The sequence below is a fragment of the Gallus gallus genome, chromosome 5 (assembly GCF_016699485.2).
Source record: "Gallus gallus isolate bGalGal1 chromosome 5, bGalGal1.mat.broiler.GRCg7b, whole genome shotgun sequence".
NCBI lineage: Eukaryota > Metazoa > Chordata > Aves > Galliformes > Phasianidae > Gallus > Gallus gallus.
The window spans coordinates 18,573,896-18,592,891 of NC_052536.1; the positions used below are offsets into that span (position 1 = coordinate 18,573,896).

Below are 18,996 nucleotides of genomic sequence, written 5' to 3' on the forward strand. Positions count from 1 at the left end.
TGTTTGCTTTTCTTCATCTGAGTTGGCAGAATTTCTCAAAGGCCTTCACTATCACGTACCACTGATGCTGGTGTCATTGCCCCTACAAAAATACTAGTTTGCTTATAAAGGAGTAAAGACCCAGCACATTTTTTCAGAAAAATACTCACAGTATATCGTTTCTAGTGCCTTGTAATTTCAGAGTCACTCCAACACTTAAATCCATCCATTACCACTGGATGCTATTGATTTTGCAATTGATTTTTTAACAGATTTTTTTTAACAGATGCCAATAAGCCAGATACATAGTACTAGTCATTTGGTTCTAGAGTCTTTACAAATATATACTTGCATTTATGATTTATTTTAATTGAAGTTGATTGAATGTTTGATATTCTCTGTTTTTAGCCAAATCAGAGAGAATTCATACTTTCTAAAAACAATGTATTGTTCTCCCATATGTTACTCTACTGGTTATATTTATAGCAGAAGATGAAATGATATGGTGAGTCATTAACCAATATTTGCACTTCACTTTTAAAGTCAGTTTCATCATCACTTTGCCTTTTACAGTAAAGGTACTCCCATATCTTATTAAAAGAGGAACAGAACAGAGTGTAGTTCACTAACACACATTAAAACCCAGTCTGATAACTTTTCTTCTGAAATACAACTACCACCTTACCTTTATTTTCACAGAACAGATCATAAGCCCAAAGTGTGCATCAGCCATATGTTAACAGTGTCGTAACATACCCTGGCTGGCTCAGCAGGTAGAGACTAGATAAATATCTTCCCTCTCCAGTTCTATCACCATGAGCAAGGACAGGTTAGCAAACCACAGAGGCAAGGTTTCTTTATTAAAAGAGCACAGTAAATAGTCTCCTTCCATGGTTCCTCAGCCCAACCAAACCAAGAGCCTCAATAGGTCTCTGTATAGGGAGTACTTGCAGCTTCCAGAGGTACCAGGTTAGACTTGTATGATGGTGACTGTCGTAACATGGTCACCTGTCTGTGGAGCTATGAACTGGTCCATATCCGTCTGGACAGTAATTCAAAACATAATACTGAGGTTCTTCCATAAGCAGAGTTTATTCTGTGCATTAACAATGCATAGGAGTCTAATATATTCAGTTGTTGTTTTTTTTTTTTTTTTTTTTTTTTTTTTTACTGAAGTTCCCTTGCTCAGTCAAATTGGATGAAAGAATAAAATGAGGGCATTATAGTAACTCGTTGCCACTGCTTGTGAACCAGATTCTGTTTAAGCCTATTATGCTGTGAGCTCCCAGGATCTCTCTTGTGTCCTCCACAGAATTGAAGGAAAGGGGCTTGAATGCACTGAAATCTTCACTGAGATCAGCAGATACACATAAATCCTATGGCATCTCTACAGATCTCTACTACCACTATAACTCACTACAAGAAGCAGCTGGTAGACATGGGAGACTTTTATCCATTTCTTTCATTTCTCTCCTGAAGCCTAGGACTATATTTTCCTCCTGGGCAATGAGACTAGCCTTAACGTGCTTTTAAAAGGCTACTAAATAGTATAATCACTGTTTCCCAGCTGGTGAAACAAGGACAGATGTAACAATGCATACAAGTCATTTGGCCTCTGTGAGAAAAGAAAACTAAAAGTGTGTCTCCCTGTTTTCTTCAGTGGACTGTACAATTTCTGTAAAAACCCCCAGTGTGTGTTGTAACCTACTTCTTCCAACAAGGTTGGATTTTTTAAAAAAGTTTTTATTCAATGGCATAAAATGAAGGCCACAACAGCAGATGTATGACCTTAGAACAGCATCTTGTAATCTGCTATAAATAAATAAAGCTGTTATTTCTCAAGTGTACCTGGAAGCTGTGCCTAGTGCTGTGATCCACGCCTGGAAAATCCCAGCCAGGAATGAAAAGGGGCTTTTCCTCGTTATCACAAAGTAAAGCAGAGGCAGGAAGATTCCTCCATGGATGACAAGGCCCACAATCACAGTTACCATGTACATGCCAAGTTGTCTAGCAACTACTTCAAGGTCCTTGATTGCAATGATTTTTCCGCAGATGAGACAAGCAATGCCCAAAGGGGAATACCTGGGGAAAGACAACAAGCATAGACAGAACTGATCTTTGCAGCACGCAGTCATAAAATTTGTCCTTAACAGAATACAGGCTAGAGAAAGACTAGGGGCTTCTCAGGCTTGACACTGAGATGCAGATCAGGAAGCGATAGAAATTCAGTGGCTTGTTTTCACACCTCTTCTGAAAACACTGGCCATCTCCAGCAAATTCCACATCTAATTCATTTCATTCCATTCTACTGAATGAAACATGCATTTCCTGAGAAGTCTTTGATCCTGGAATGACATCCTTTGGGGATATGATAACATTACATAGGCTTGTACAGGGATGTAGTAGTTGTTTTTAATATTTAACTTTCACTACTCATTGTTCATCTAGTTTCAGGAAGTTGTATTATTTGTTTCAGCTAAATGGCATGCTCCTGAGAGTCTTTGCTAACTACTGGATTTGCCACAGGAGCCACAGCTCTGTGCAGAGAGATCATAATCCAAACAGAATGCAATTCTGAAATGCAGTTGTCTTTATAAAGACATACACACAAAAAATGCTGCTTCTAGTCACAGCAATTCTTTCACAATTCTAGACAGAAGTGAACAAGTAGAACTCCCAAAACCAATCTCCTTGTCAAGAAAATAGAAATAAAAAGCACATCGGTAAAAAGAAACAAATATTTGCAGTCAGTTTCTTGAAACTTGAATGGGTTCCTGCCATTGCAACACTGACTACAATGGAAACTTCATAACTTAAATAAGGTATTATGTCCTGAGCGTGCCAACTGGTGCTAAGTGAAATAAGAGTAAATTCTAACCCTTGGAGTGTTATTAGAGTATAGTCACTGCCTCTCCCCCGCACAGTCAAGATCAGCAAGTTGCAATAACTACTGAAAGCAGGAGGGCTTTGTGAATAAAAACAACTGTCTTTTTCTGTGGCAAGATCCCCTAATAGAAAAGCAGAAGCATAACAGGAAGAGAAAGTCATCGCTTCAAGTTGCTTTGTTCAGCTCATTTCTACATCACTGTTCCTGTCTACATGACTCTTGCTTAAGTTTTCCTTTCAAACACTGATGATGTTGAATACTCATGCTTCAGGCACCCTTCTCCCTTTTCGACAAAATTTGTCCATCTAAAGCCGCAGGGAAGAGGCATACTGCAGTCCTGTGACTCAGGAACTAACTTCCTTAAACACATATGAATCATGGGTAGCATCACTGGTAAATGATACAATCCAATAGGTTCTGACAAACTTGCATACAGTGTTCTTTCTGTTCCTTTTTGAGCATTCATGAGACTCATTTGGCACAAACTTTGTGGTATTTCAGTGTTGCCACCATCATTTCCAATGCATTGAAGCTGAAATTCAGCTCCATACATATTTCCCTGATTGTAATCCACCAATTTGCTTAATGTGCACTCCCGTATGAGACACCATTTTGTCAGACTGTCCCTCTGCTGTCATCTGTCACACAACAACAGAGTTTAATAGAATATTTATGGGAAGGTTCAACCTCTCCTGCCATACCACCAACATCTGCCACTTATGTCACGGGCCATTATAAAATAGGAGGTATTACTTTCAGAGCAGCCCTGGTATATGTACTGTACTGGGAGTAGGTATTTCTTCTTTTGAAAGGCTGTGGAGATACCAAACGTAATAGTACAGTGCTGTAGCAGAAATGCTAAGTCAGGGTCTGAAGTGGTGATTGAGCACCTGGTGGGAAGGCAGGGCCAAGCCAGCGGAGCACAGCTGCAAGCAATACACCTGAGTGACCGGAAGGGGTGGAACCAGGTTCCCAGACCTCATTTAAGGGTTGGCAATGGAGGTGAGGATATTTCTTGCTGGAGCTCCTTGCTTTCTTGAGGTCTTCTAAAGGTAAGCAGCTCTTTTTCTTCATTTCTGCGTCTGTGGCTGCTCTATTTGGGCTCATTCTCACTTGCTGTAGCATTTGCCCCCTTGCTGTTATTGTGGTACCTTCCATCCCATTGTAGTGTTACAGATGCCAAATGTAGTAATGCACTTTTAAGTTCTGAAGAACTGGTTTTGTGTGATATGTCCAGGTTTGGCACTGCATACCAACAGTTCTGGGGGAAGCCCTCAGAAGAACAATCACCACACAAAAAAAAATACCCTTCCAGAAACATAAACAAGAGCTTAGTCTTCACAGAGTAAGTCATTCCCTTGAAGGCAAGCCAAGCCCCGTTATTACAAATGGGCGTACTTCAAAAACAGGACAGGTATCTTCCACTGCTGTGGTGTTCCAAAACTCAAATTCTGCTGAAATTATTGGGGAGGAACTATGCATCACTGAAGACCACTGGAATTTTATTTGATGGTGAAGTATTTTTATTACAGAATACAGCAAATGAAGTATGTCTTTAGGCTTCTTTGTAATTATACCTTTTAGTTAATTCTCTGGGATCACTCTGATTGCTCTGCAACCTCCCAGAAAGATGTGGAGGTTCTTAATATAGAGTATTCTTGTATGCTTAGGTATCCTCCTATATAATGAGTGTCAATAATAGCTGTGGCATTTGAAGGTCTTCAGTACCTTCATGTCTTGGATTTTACTCAACAAACAACAAAACTTGTCAACTTCAGAAATATTTCAAAATCATTCCTAAATCATGTTCAGCATACAGAAATAATGCTGTCCTGGTTCTAACATAACTGGTAAGGCTTTAAAAACCAAATTATTTCATTATGTTGTTTACTAACAAACTATGTTTACTGTATGCTATAATAGGGTTTTGAGAGATTTTTATTTATTTACCTATCTTGTTCCAGAAGTTAGGACTTTGAACTTACCACATAATCATAGTTACTAACTTCATTACAATCTCATTCAGGATATTGAAGAAATCCACCATCATCTTGGCTTGGTCTCCCATTTTCCCCATAGCAATGCCAAAAGCAATAAAGAATCCTATTAAACCTGTTGAGGAAGAAGTTTTAAAAGCAAGTAAAAAACATAGTTTTTAGCAAGATCTTGCACCTAGTCAGTGTCTTTGTGCTACCTGCTAATCCACTTTTCAGAGTGACTATAGTGTGCTGTACATCTCTCAGGTCTTTCCAACACGATCTCACTCTCTACTTTCATGACTATTCTCCAGAATATCCTTTAGTACTTTATCACACTGTAACTTCACAGGTCAAATATATTTTTTCTTTTTTCTGAATTGATCTGATCACCACAATCTTTCTAGAGCTGTGCAGTTGTTAGAAACCACATGGCCCCCAGCAAATAGGAGAGGCAACACAGCACCACACCATGACTGTTTTTTTGTTGCTAAAATAGTCAGTAGAGACCAAGAGCGTATTTAACAAGCTTAAAAAAAAAAAAAACACTTGGCAGATTCAACCTGCAGACCAGTCAGTCTTGTAATACTAGAAGCAACCCCAGAACGTACCTTTCGCAGGTCAGGAGTAGCCCAGTTAAGAAGGCGGTGAGGGTGGGAGGAGAAGATTGGTATTGCACTGCAAGCTTAACCATTGTACTCACATTAAACAGATCACTACTGATGGTTTCAGTGAGAGTAGAAATCTAATCATAGATTCAATAGAAGTAAAAATGGGCTCCCTAAATTTAGATGACTAAGGTGAGAAAGTATGGAGCATTAGACTATCAGTGTACCTGTCATGTATTCCTTTGGAGCTGTCTCTCTAAAGCTTACTCTCACTTTGCAGTCCTCTCTGGACTTTTCAATGTCCAGAGAGGGATTATTAGCTGATATTGATAGGTGGCTTGAAAGTTACCCTCAAGTGATGCCTTAAACTATCAATCATGATATGAACTCAGTATTTAATAAATGTGTGAATTCATGGGAAATTCCTAAGGAGAAACCAATTAAGATTAAAAAAAAAAACATTCTAAAGAATGGAATTTCAGTTACTACTGGGAAAAGACACTGTCTCATATCCTCACACTAGGTGTAGTAATAAACCTTTTGTAGTGTTTTAAGTATCGATTCTCTTGAATATAAGATCATTGTCTAGCACCAACCTGTCTTTGCTGAGTCACTTGGAGCACTGGAAGTGCATGTATGTGTGCTGCAGAGCATGGAGAAATAATGAAAAGCTTTTTGGTCTAAGACCAAGTAACTTCCTGGAATTCAGGCTGCACATCAGAATATGTAGGTGGCTTTGTTCTGTTAATTCCAGGCTAGCTGCTGCATTATTCAGAGAAGTCAGGTTGGCTAACATTTACAGGAATTTCCCTGGTTTGCACAATTTATGCAACCTGGATGGCAATTCCTCATCACTTTCACTACTTGTAAGAAAAATGAACAACAAATGACTCTGCAACATTTGAGAGTCATCGGTCAAAATGCCACAGTAAATATCCCACCTAAACTATAGTTTTAACAGCATGCATTTCCATCCTGTAGGCTTTTTACTCAGCCTTCTAGTTATTTTCTTATCTATGATGGGATCAGCACAGCATGAATTCTACGCTAAATGTATTTCTGATGCAAGAGATGAAATACGATTTCATTTTAGCACAAAATAAGATATCTAAGAAAAAAATGCAGGTGATGGTAACAGCATGACCAATGGGCTGCTGTCTCACGGTGCAAAATTCCAGTCTGCTCCTTTGCAAGAAAGCAGCTTGTCTGTCTAGAGTTGCAGATGAATGAGGCCCACAGTGGCAAGCCTGATTCAGTAGCTCCAGCTCTTCTTAAGCAGGCTGCTTCCCAAAGAGGAAAAAAGTGACCTCCTGTCAGTTTATTGATATGTCCTCTGTCTAAGTAAAGCAGCCTCTGCCAGCCAATTCACCAGCACCTGGAGAAGATCTGCAGGCACAGCAATCATTGGCTTAGTAGGAACTGCTCATCAGCTGCAAAGAGTCTGTAAGGGTCCATTTGCCCCTAAAAAGTGGAAGTCTAGCAAGATAAAGCAGTGGTTTAAGTACTGCCATATGCTGCCTCACTGTGAGAGCAGTACCTATAAGCACAGGTGTGGACCTTTGCCCTGTGAACATGCTGCTGCAGAGCACATGAATCTAAGAAAGGGTGTGCTGATGAGCACTACAAATTGAGGGCTAATTTGAGACCAGTTTCACCCACATCCGCAAAGAAGGTGAAAGAGGAGCACTCCTTCCTGAGATGATAAAACTGAGTCTAAGTGCAGAGGAGAAAGTAAGAGTGGTGTGGCAGCTCTTCGTTCCTTCATGCCTTTGCCTCAGCTTGAACAGGTGCTTCAGGAAGGAGTGGGAGATAGGCAAAACCTTTGTACCACCCCCACATGCTGGCTTGTACAGACAAGATGGCATGATGGCATTTGTTCATAATGTGCAGCTGGTAAAGGTCAGCAGCCAAGATGAAAGAGAGAGGGAGTTGTGACTCAGAGATGTGTCAAGCCTTTCTGGGATTTTTCTTGGGTGGTGCAGTGCACACCCCACCTCTCACTTAAGGCTGTGCCTCAAGCCAAAATCTAATTCAGCTTGCCCAAGAAACCTATTAGAAACAACTGAGCTCAAATTTATCAGAGGGTGGGTAAAGCACTGCCTCTTGAAGCTCTCCCCCATACTGTTTTGCCAATATGCATTGCTATTAGTCTAGATGGGCTACCTCTAGGATGAAAGGATATTTTGGATACCTCCTACATGGTTCCCCACTGTACTCCAAATAATTCCTGTAAAGCTGCCCTTCCAGAATAATTCACTCGATTCTGTGATATCGTCGTACTTCTACCAAGACCATTTGGTTTTCATCTCAGAGACCAAAGGGAAGACAGTAGGTGATAACATTTGATGACTATTTGTGGAGATTGAGTTTGCACTGAGGAGCAGATTAGACAACACTGACTACACAGTCACAGCCAGAAGCTGCATCATACATGTGATGTAGATACTTGACAGGCAAGAGGTTTTCCTACCCAGGACATTCATGCCATCCTTAAATTCGAGTCCCTTCTTAATGACTAGCTGGGCTTCTGGTGGTGCTTCACGCACAGTCTCATTCATCAGAGCAAAAGCAGAGTCAGTAACATTAGGTGGTTCTTCGATGGGTGGTGGCACCAGCACTTTCTTGGTGACAGTTTGGATCTGAAGGCAATAAAAAGGGTAGATGAGAATGGAAATAGACTGGATGCATTCCATATGGGAGGTCAGAAAATAATAAAAACTTTTCACTTAAAACTCCAGAGAACTATATTTTTAAAGGATTAGGCATGCATTCCACAACCTCTTACCCCTTCTTCCAAAAATAAGTTTGTTTTCCAGTAGTTTCAGATGACACACAGTCCTGGGAATCTTCACCGTGACTGTGGTGTGAAAGCATGGCAAATACTCCTTCCTTCTTGCTAGTGTGTAATGTTTTACAGATAGCTAGCCTCTTTGTCCAGATGGTTCACAAATGGTGCTTCACAGATTGTATGTTACCCATAGATGTAATTTATTTAGCACTAAAAGTTGGGTATCTCTAAAATCAGTCACAGCAGCAACTCTACAATAAGGCTTGTTATTTAGGATGGGCTGTCCAGCTCAAGTTATCATAGTGTGATGGTTATCTTGACTCAAAAACTCATGATATTTCCAAGACTGAGATTCATTAAAATGAAATGCATGCAGTCCCAGAGCTCTCTAATTAATCCATTCTGATGGACACATAATAAAGGATTAAAGTCACCAGATAACTACTAAATCAAATCTGACCACCTTTAAAATAAGAAGGTGTCAGTAGCTGAATGGCCGTGGGCCTCTCCTGGTACATGAGAAGGGTCAAGAGAAAGATAGGAAACAATGGTGAGGAAGGAACAGGCTTAGGTTTATGGCTAGGTTTTAAAAAAAAAAAGGGGGGGTATGAGGGTGGAAAAAGGGAAATCAGTGATTTGCTACTTTTAGAAAGGACTGTCTTTCCCCATAGTTCACACTTTGAGACTTTGGTTCATGACTATTTTGCCACTGTTTCTCCACCAGGTCCCTGTTTTCTGTGCTCCCAGAAATATGTTTGAGCATGGCATCAGAGCCACACATCAGTCTTTCAGAAACATTTGCACCTTCTTTCTGCTGAGATGACACATCGTAGTACTACAGATGATGATCCAGATTGGATCCACATAACATTTTAACACACCTTACATCTCTCCTTACCAAACCTGCTGTCTATGTTAGAGAGGGGGTTGCAGACAGAAAACCTGCACAGCTCCTGTGTGAGAAACTCTTTAGTTGTCCCGAAACAATCAACTTCTGTGTTTTCAATTTTTTTAAGGTGTTGAACTTTATCTGAGAAATGTTATCAGTGCTATATATATATATATATATATATATATATATATATATATATTGTAACATAGTTGAAATGTAGGAGCAAAGTCACAGAAATTAAACTTAAAACATTAAAGCACTCAGAAGTTCCACTATGGTCACTTAAGACAGGGGTCCTCAGCCTTTCGCTGCATGTGGTCAAAGTACTTACAACCTCATGCCTAACATTAAGTTTAGATTCCACCAACAATGTCTGAAGCCTGAAAGCTATCTGAATGTTGCAGTCATTTAAACACGATTGCCCATTTCTCTGTCATGGCGCTTAACTTAACTCTCTCCTGAAATAGCAGTTTTTATTATAAATTAAGAATTCCTTTGTTGACCATTGGAGGAAAAAAAAAACCAAACAGCTACAGAAATTCCATGATGGTTCTGAGTTCAGTTGCCAGATGATCTATATCAAAATTGCCGATTAATTCCTTAATTGCTTGTAGAACTCCCATGTGGATCACTGCTGCACGGTACCACTGTTTTGTATGCTTCAAAATCAACCTTTGCAAGAATTTTGCAAACTTTCCCCTGAGGCAACCTGGAAACTTTGAGTGTTTGTGAAGAAACTCTGCATAAATGTCTGCATTAAAAGGAATTATTTTTTTCCTCCTGACTCCTTTATTGAGCAGTTAAGGGATAATGGAAGACAAGATCAGTGTAGAAAGGATCATGACTGTCTTTGCAATTGAAAAGCAGCTTTGTGACAGAGGTTTGCACTGGCAATTATTTTGGAATCTGATAAGAGGAAACTTAGGAAGGCCATAAACTCAAAAGGGAGTGTCCTTCATGTGCCACTGAAATTACCAGGACTGTGTCCATTGACTGCTATGGGCTTTGAAATGGTTCTGCATTGGTAAACTTAAGAAACAAACAATGGAATTGGTCATCTATAAGTAATGAGGTGAATTAAACATGAATATTATGCACACTGAAAAAGCAGTATTAAGGTTTTAAGAAAAACTATTTTATATGGGTAGCTTAATTTTTTCTTCCATATTTTTTTTTACTTTGTCAAGGTATTCAGCCACTTTCAACAGACCAGAAATTTAGTTCTCTCTTCCATAGTTTAAACTAGGGAAAGAAATTACATAAGCACCAAGTACTCCCCACACTCCATTTTGCAAAAACACATTTCACATTACACGCAGTGTTTGGCCAACCATGGTTTGACCACATGACGGACATTCCCATGATCTGGGAATACTGAGAATGTTCTCTCATTAAACCCCCAAGGACTATGTGTTTTTTATGTGGAAGAAGTGAAGCAATTCAAGCCCTTTTGGCATCTTAGGTTGCCCTCTGTTCTTTTACCCCCATGGCCTTGTCTGTCTTCCCCCACCCCCCTTCTCTTCAGCCATAGTCACAGCTCATGCCATTTCACTTAGGAGCATTTAAGGGCATATTTGGCAACAAAGCCTATTTCATAAATTAAAAAAAAAAGTCTGCATTACTGCCAAAAAGCTTAGCTTTAGGAAAAAGCAGCTCAAATACAAGAAACTTGTTTAAGAAGAGATCAGCAAGCCTGCCATTTTCATTTCCTTTATCCCTCCAAGTGAAGCCATTTTAACTAAGCATTGGTGAAAAGCTTTTTGACAAAATTTATTTTATGTACAAAGCAAGCAACATGGTCTAACATCCATCTTTCCCAGCATGACTTAAAAGTGGCCTGATGGAGCCACCTGTGGTTGGGTCAGCCACCTGAGTGTATTATCCCCACATAGGACTATAATCTCTTGATATTATGGGAGTTACGGGAAGCTGAGTCAGAGTACATTTCCACTAGAAACCAGTTTGAACGAAGATCATCCATTCATTATACACAGGGCACTACAAAACCATCAACTTTGTAACTAATGACCAAGACCAAATTCAGTGAGAGTCAGAGATCCTGAAAGTCATCAGCCACTCAGACCCAAGCCAGCATTCATGCCCTTATATTTTGTATAAAAAGCGAGGAAAAGTTTTTAAGATTACATAGTAACAAACTAAAAATAATCCTAAAAAAAAATACATCTATGCAATGAAATAATAATTACTAAACAAAACAGCTACAAATAATGTTCTTTTATTTACCTGTTCAAGTCCTGAGACCCCTATTTCTCTCTGCATCATTGTTTCTGTCATTCATTTATCTTAATAGTGACACTACTTCTTTAGACAAACTTGGTCAATAAAAAGTTTTTAAAAATATTCCAAAGGATTAGGATTTACCTGCTGAAAACATGCTTGGACTAGGTTTTCAGGGAACAGGTTTCGGATCAAATCCAAGAAAGCATCCAGACTAGATACTTCATCATTCTTCTTTCCTTGACCAAGCTGTTTCTTGAGTTTTGGATTCCCTGGATGGATTGCTAAAACCAGAATCACACCCAGCACGGCAGCAATAATAGTGGTGGACATGTAGTAGACCATGGCTCTCGTTCCCAATCGGCCACTTGCTTTAGCATCTAAACCAGACAGTCCTGCATGTGTTTTATTTTTAAGAAAAAAACAAACAGACTCAATATCCAATTCAATAAGCATCATAGAAAACACTGTATAATTTGCAAATGTTAATTTCTGCCTACTTTTTGTGAAATTCTTGCTGAAACTTCTCCCTCCAAATTTTATGTGAACAATGTCTGCTGTTACTACTTTAAAGAGAATAATTTGAGATTCCATGTCCACAGGAGGCATCAAAAAATAAAGAAGAGCTCATGCCATCTTTTGCTTTTATTGCTGCATATCGTTCGTGTTCTGGATGACAGCACAGATTTAAGAAGGTAAGGCATTCTACTGCCATGACACCATAACTCACATTATTCAATGCAGGAATTAGGTGAAAAAACATACTAAGAAAATTCTTATCTTCAAGAAGGTGGTATGTCATGTTTTTGTTTTTGAAAACAAATTCACTGGAGCATCTATCAAAGTCAATAAATTAACTCCAAATACACACTACAACTGCAAAATCCCTGGCAGGATCACACATACAAAGCAAACCAGGTGATTTCTGTAGCAAGCACCTTAAAGTATTTATGGCTAACAAATCTTACCTGTGATTAAACTGGAGATAATTAAAGGGAGGATCAACATTTTTAGCATCCTCATAAGTATATCTCCTGGGAAGGCTATTAACATGATGATGTCAGGGTCAATAGGTGTTGCTAGACGAAGAAGGCCCCCACATAATGCACCCAGGATGACACCTGGAAGGAGAGTAAAAGAGAGTAGGTAGAAAAGAAAAATATACATGAATTGATCCATGTTTGTTGATTACCTGTTAGCTATTTTCTTCTAGGCTTTTCTATAGAAGGTGGCTGTTTCTTGGTAGAGAGACTGATTCTGGAACGCATAACCCTCTGATACCAGCGGTAACATACTTACCGTATATCTCACAACTAAAGAGAAATAGTCCTGAGTTTGCACCTAATATGCTATTTTGCTTCTGCAAAATTTTCCCCACAAAATTATTGAGGCTTAATAGTACTGTGTAGTCCTTGTAACACACTATGGGAGAGTTGAGGCACTGAGATGTAGTGATGTATACAAGGTCATTCGGGGTTGGGACTCTTCTCAGTATGGCATCTAGCTCTCAGTATAAGAATGATACTGCTTGAAAGCAAAACAGCATAAATAGCTATTTTACAGAATAAGAAAAGAAAAGCCCTGCGGGAAAGATAGAATAGTCATGAGAGGAAAACAGATTCAAGGGTGACCTGGGGGCTTTTGGAGGAGAGTATCAGTCATTTACTAGCAACGCGGTCATCTCTGACTTTATCAGCATGCTACTAAGCAAACTAGGGAATTAAGCTAGTAAAAGACCTAGTGAATTCCAGCTTTCCTCCAACTCCAAGGCCTGATTCATCTTTCAGGCAACCAGGCACCACTTTTCTACTCAAACCAGAAATTACTCCTACGGAGCTGTTATTCATCCTTTAAAGTGTCTGTAATGTAACACATTAAGAAAACTTGATTGAAGGAAAATCTGATTCTTGGTACTAATTTACTGCTACCTCCCTCTGATGGACTGCATCCTTCTGTTCTCATGGTACTAACACTGTCTAATAGTCATTACCACAAAGAATTTCTTCATCACAAGTGTACTGTTAAAACACCTAACATCCTCCCTCAGGGCTGGGGCTGCTAAAGTCCTGTCTGTGTGGAAAAAAGGCCACATTTACTTCCATATCAGTGTCTTCGTAAATGGATATTTTATGTCTACATCCAGGATGCTTTTGTCTTTTTTTTTATCCCAGGCTCAATTGTAACAAAATTTGACAACAGAGCTTAAGTTGTGATTTGCAGCAACTACGGCTCTTTGAAGTATCAGTTTGATACGATGCAGAACATACATTTACTAAAACTTTTATGGAACTGCATCAGCCACCTTCTAAAGATGATTCAATGCAAATACTGTATAAACACTTCAGCAGTATGTGTTTTGAAGGCTTAAAAATATGGCTGTGAAATTTGCAGCTCATGACCAGCTGCTGTTGGTCTTTCAAACAATAACAAAGTAGAGTATGTCTATGAATTTGCTGTGTTACGCTGTTAGGCTTTCAGTGAAAATGAGCCAGGCAGAGAGCCAGGGGACCACAATAAAATGTCAAACTGTTCCATATTTGGAAGCTGCTAAAGACAGAGGTAATGCTCAGGATGAGATCACTAAGCACTGGCTTACAGCTACAGAGAGGGGGGGAAAACCTTAACAGCAGAGTGTGAGCTGAGAGATAAAAAGATGAGAAAAAGTAAATTTTGAAAGTTTTTCTCCTTTTTCAAGTAACAGAGGAAAAAATTGTGCAGTGCACTCGGTTTTACTGAATGACACTGATCTGACTCGCCTTGGGATTTCGGTTACGCTCCATTCAAAACCAGAGACAGTAGGTAGCTCAGTTGTGTGGAGTTGTTCCATGTTTTGTTAATAACACCCTGCACACCTGAACTAGAGAGACAGTGCCTGAAGGTGTCCTACTCACTGTCTGACTGTTCAGCTGGAACAGCAGATGAGCACAAAAAGGGGCTGTGGTCTTACACCAGCAAGTACAGATCCTCAAAGCACCCAGACAGGCAGATGTAGCTTACCAAATACAGTAAGAGTCAGGAGCAGATTCCTGCGGAGCGACTTGAAGAACTGCACACATATGTTCCCAGATCTGTGCTCCACTGGACTCAAATGACTTTCATGCATCCTCACTTCTACTTGCTTCGGCATATTGTTGGCGCTAGAATAGAAATGAAAATCAAGTAGAAGTTAGAGTGCAAGATGCCAAAAGGGAGAGGAAAGCCTGGATTATTTCCATCGCATGGAACTGGGGAATCTCATGCATATTCCATCGCTTCCCACATTACATAAACACTGTATCTTTACTGCTCTAAGGAGAGCGGTCTCTGAAATGTTACCGTCTGACATGGCTCTTCTAAAGGTGTAGCCATTAGGGTACTTTTTGGAGTTCTCTCTTCAAATGCAATGAATTCACAGGACGCCATAACTGTTTCATGGATTAACTTACTTGTCATGACCTGGGGAATCTGATTTCCCCGGAGATCATGGCTGTCCACTGAAATAGGAAAGATGGCTGAAAAGCAGTTTCTATTAACAGGAAAATGCAGTTTAATACCTTGTTTAATTCCAATCCAGAAAAAAAAAAAAGTTTAAAAATGAGGGTTTGATAAAACAATTCATTCCAGAATATTTTGCATAAGATTCCCAAAACTTCTCAACATTAATATTTTCTAGTAATATAATCAAAATGCAGAGGTCAAAAGAATCTTTTTCAACCAAGTTCTAATGAGATTTGATCGACAGCTACAGAAAAAAAGACAGAAAGTTACACAATCCCCATGAAAGCCTTTGGTTTCATTGAATTTGTAATGTTTAAAGGAAAACATATGTATATATGTGCGTGTAAATATATATATTACAAACTGTTGTATATTTGAGTGATACATGTGAGCGTACCTTTGAAAAAGATGCTTCAAACTTTTTCAGAGCCTGAGAAAACATTGGCAATAGATTCATTTTTTTTTTATATATACGTAAAAGCTTTAAATATACTTTGGAAAAAAAAAAAAAAACACTAAAAATACTGCTGCAAATAAAACACTTTCCACAAAGCTTGTAGCCATCTTATGAGAAATATCAGAAGAACAGCTAATACACATTTTATTATCAAGGGGAAAAAAAAAAAAAAGAAGACTATGAGATCTGGCTGTATGCCAGTTTAGGACAAGACTTTAGGAGAAAAAAAAAAAAAAAGAAAACAGATCTGCATCTACAGTATTAGATTGAGGTTTACAGACCTAAAAAAATATGACAGACAAAACTTGGATGCTCACTTTTTAAATCAAGATATATTGTCCCACTATCAGTCTGTCTGGAGCACACCACTATGACAGCCACAGAAACAACAGTGAGCTAAAGCATCTCCAGGGAGGCAAAACAATGCTTTATTATACGTAGCACAGTTCATTGTCTTAGTAAAGTTTCTCGATTGAGAGTTACCAAAGTAGTTCTGTGATGTTCCCACTGGAAGTGGAATGGTATTTCTTTCCAATACATCTGGTTGTTAAGAAAGCAGTGCCAGTTAAAAATATATCAGGTGATAGGCTTTTTTAAGAGACATGGGAGACTTCTAATTGTTGTGATTTAGATTTTGTGCCTTTTAAATTTGAAAATGGTAAAATATCCTTCTGATGGTGGCATAGCAAATAAGAATATTTGTGCATGTTCTGACAGCTCAAATGAGTGGCATGCCTTCTTGAAAATTCGTGAACACAACTATCAGATATAAATACGACTTAGAGGACAATGTGCAGTTATTTGAGGTGCTGCAAGAAAAATGAAATAGCGTCTGCAGTGCTCATGCACGTGGGTCACAGTGACATGAAAGCACAGGTGGAAGCATGCCATGGAACTATGGAGACTGGGATCTAAACTTTACAACTAGGGACTACTTCCAATCTCACTTGTATGCTGGATGTAAGCGCAGCGCTTGTTTAAACCTATATTCACCGAAGGCTGATTATATACCCATCCAAAATTTTGAAATATGGGCAGTTGAAAGTCATTCAAAAGAAAATATTAGAAGATCCAGTAGCAAATTACAGGCAGAACTGGAGTGGGTCAGTAAGCAGAAGCCCCTGCTGAAGCCACGTATCTTTCCAGGCCAGGCTTAGTCTGGTTTTTCAGATTGGATACTGTTCCTTTCCCACATGTGTAGCTTCACAGTGTCCATAGAAAAGCTACCTCACAAATACTTGCTGCAGGCTACTCTAAACACCATTTCCCTAATTGACAGACAACAGAAGAAAGCATTCCCTGCCACTGTTGCCCATAAAACCCTCAAATGCAGAAGCAGGCCTCTGGTTCCGCTCCTGTACCCAAGGCTTATTTCTGTTCCCACTGCTGTCTAGGTGACATCTGGGTATTTGCTGGCACTTGCACTCCTTGCTGTTGGAGGCTGGTCAGCATCCAAACAAAGGCTCATGAGATGTGGAGATGGTGGGCCTGCAGCTGCAGCTGCCACTCAGGATTACATCCCAGGTGCACTCAAGCCAGCCCTGCTTGAGGTTCTCTGAAAACACAGAGCTTCTATGTTACAGCAAACTCTTGTATCCAAGTATCACTGAGAAGAGAAGGAAATGAGAGCACGAGGTTCTTTAAAGGCATTTCTATTTTTCCAGGAACTTCATACCACGGTGTGTTTTTCTCTGAAGTGCAAAAAAATGAGTTTTGCACCCTCCAGCTCTTCAAGGTTGCAAGCAAACCTCCAGCAAGAACAGAACTTCTGCCTGGTATGTAATTTCTGTCTTTTTATATTGTTTTCAAAGAAAAGGACCTAAGACACACACACACACAAAATGTTAACTGTGCAGATGTGTTACAAAAAGTGTTGACAAGTGGATATGATCACATATAAAATGGGACCACAACGAACAATTATCTAGGCATCTGCACTGTTAGCACTGCTCTTAGCACTGAGATTTCTATCACCAGACAAAAGACAAGGCTCTTGAGGAGGCTGTAGGGTGCTGGGGGTTGGGTAAGGAAGACACTAACAAAATAAAACTCTGCTGTGAATGGTTAGACAAGCTTCTTGTGTAGCAAAGACTAAATCAATGTTTTGCTCCAGAAATTTTCTATCCAGTTACTAGGTGATGAAAATCTGCTTGACCTCTGAATCGTGGAAATACACTTGGGTCTTATGGACTGAGCCTGAGGTTGAATTCAGTGAACTAGCTGCATGTTAATGGAACCTCTGTACACAGTTATCATGAGACAGCACACCATGCATTTCAGCAGATGTGATCTTTCAAACATGCTGATGATCACCTTTGCTGAATAAGCTGTTGTTCCACTGCACGGAGCTTCCATGGCTATTCAAACCAGCCAAGCATTCTGAATGCTCATGTGAAACACATCAGACCAAAGCCTCTTTTAGTCTAACGTCACTGAAGCTAGAACGCTGCAATACAAATTAACTCTGCTCATTATTTTCATATGTCCTAACGATAAGCAGCCAAACAGCTAAGCTGTGGAATTGGCCCACAGAGAACTGTAGAAACTGAGGCCTTCAAATTAAAGAGAGTGTTTTCTGCCAACTCCAGGCACTGGAAAACACTGATGGGACTTGTAAAAACATAAAGCAAATACTGGAAAACGTGTAGCCATGTGAAACAGCTCATACCACAAGCCAGATGCATAGAGTGGCTTTTGAACACCAAGTATGACCTTCTGCCTAGCCCCGCTCACCAGTGCTTCTCCCTTCTGTGGCAGCACTTACCCCTAGAAGAGGAACTTCTCCAAGCCCACAAATAATTATTTGTAATCACCTTATGGGTACAGAAATGTCCCAAAGAGAACACAATCTGTATTTTTACCTGTTCTGCCAGGGCAACACACACATGCAGTAACAGAAACAAGTAACTGAACTCAACAGCAATATTCCCGCCCTTCAAGCAAGGAAGCAATCTCTTTCCTGAGCAAGCAGGTTAGCTGTTTGTTCTTTCCAGTGTCCCTCATCCCCACAGTCTGCACAAGAACAAAATCTGTCCAAAAGCATTTGATTTCAGATTTCCTAAATGTTTGGTGTTAATTTTGCCTGTTACAGTGCTCTTCTATTTCTCTGCAATTTTTAAGCTGTTGTTTGTTTGACCTTCTGGTTATTAGGCATAATTGTGTAAAAAAGTAGGAAAACAATTCATTAAAACTTCAGGGCCTCTATGGTTTTCAGTCCTACTTCCTTCAAATATTTTTCTTAGGCTTTATTTTACCTTCCTCTGGGAAAGTCTGCTGGTATATTTCATTTTCACTCCTTTCTTCCTCACATTCCCATTGAAGGCTCTATGTATAAGGGGATGAAAAGATCATTTGCTTTTCGCACTTTGTTACAAAATATAAACTCATTTCCTCACAAAAGTTAGGGGTTAGCAATTCACATAGCACTGAAGTGACAATACCCTTTAAATTCCAATCAGTCATTGGAACACATACCCCATTTGACATCAACCTAAAGCAGAGACCAGAAGGAAAGAATAATCTGTGATTTAAATGAAAAATGCAGGCAAAGATCGTAATGAGGCTAACAAAAACAGATGCTGAGGACAGGGCAAATTAGCAGTGACAGTGTTTAGTCTGCATAAGGTATTCCAGCTGTGCCAATTAATCAAGCAAGTAATTCTCAGTATAAAAGTCTGCTTTGGTTAATTTGAAT

General features: G+C 39.5%; 1 protein-coding gene and 1 long non-coding RNA gene across 8 annotated transcripts in view; one reads left to right on the top strand and one right to left on the bottom strand.

Moving 5' to 3' along the window:
• The window catches only part of SLC1A2 (solute carrier family 1 member 2), an 84,482-nt gene that overhangs the window by 20,861 nt on the left and 44,625 nt on the right, over nucleotides 1–18,996 (bottom strand). For all 7 annotated transcript variants that reach the window (XM_040700888.2, XM_015286991.4, XM_046941660.1 and 4 more), the window contains 6 exons: nucleotides 14,366–14,505; nucleotides 12,337–12,489; nucleotides 11,513–11,763; nucleotides 7,921–8,089; nucleotides 4,852–4,978; nucleotides 1,828–2,061 (listed from right to left, as the gene is read on the bottom strand). In XM_040700888.2, coding sequence (XP_040556822.2) covers nucleotides 1,828–2,061; nucleotides 4,852–4,978; nucleotides 7,921–8,089; nucleotides 11,513–11,763; nucleotides 12,337–12,489; nucleotides 14,366–14,495 — 1,064 coding nt within the window. In that variant the 5' untranslated portion in view covers nucleotides 14,496–14,505. The remainder of the gene's footprint in view (nucleotides 1–1,827; nucleotides 2,062–4,851; nucleotides 4,979–7,920; nucleotides 8,090–11,512; nucleotides 11,764–12,336; nucleotides 12,490–14,365; nucleotides 14,506–18,996) is intronic.
• The window catches only part of LOC107053464, a 41,022-nt gene continuing 25,322 nt past the window's right edge, over nucleotides 3,297–18,996 (top strand). Inside the window, exons 1-3 of the long non-coding RNA XR_005860416.2 lie at nucleotides 3,297–3,918; nucleotides 11,971–12,063; nucleotides 16,967–17,077. This is a non-coding gene — a long non-coding RNA (uncharacterized LOC107053464). The remainder of the gene's footprint in view (nucleotides 3,919–11,970; nucleotides 12,064–16,966; nucleotides 17,078–18,996) is intronic.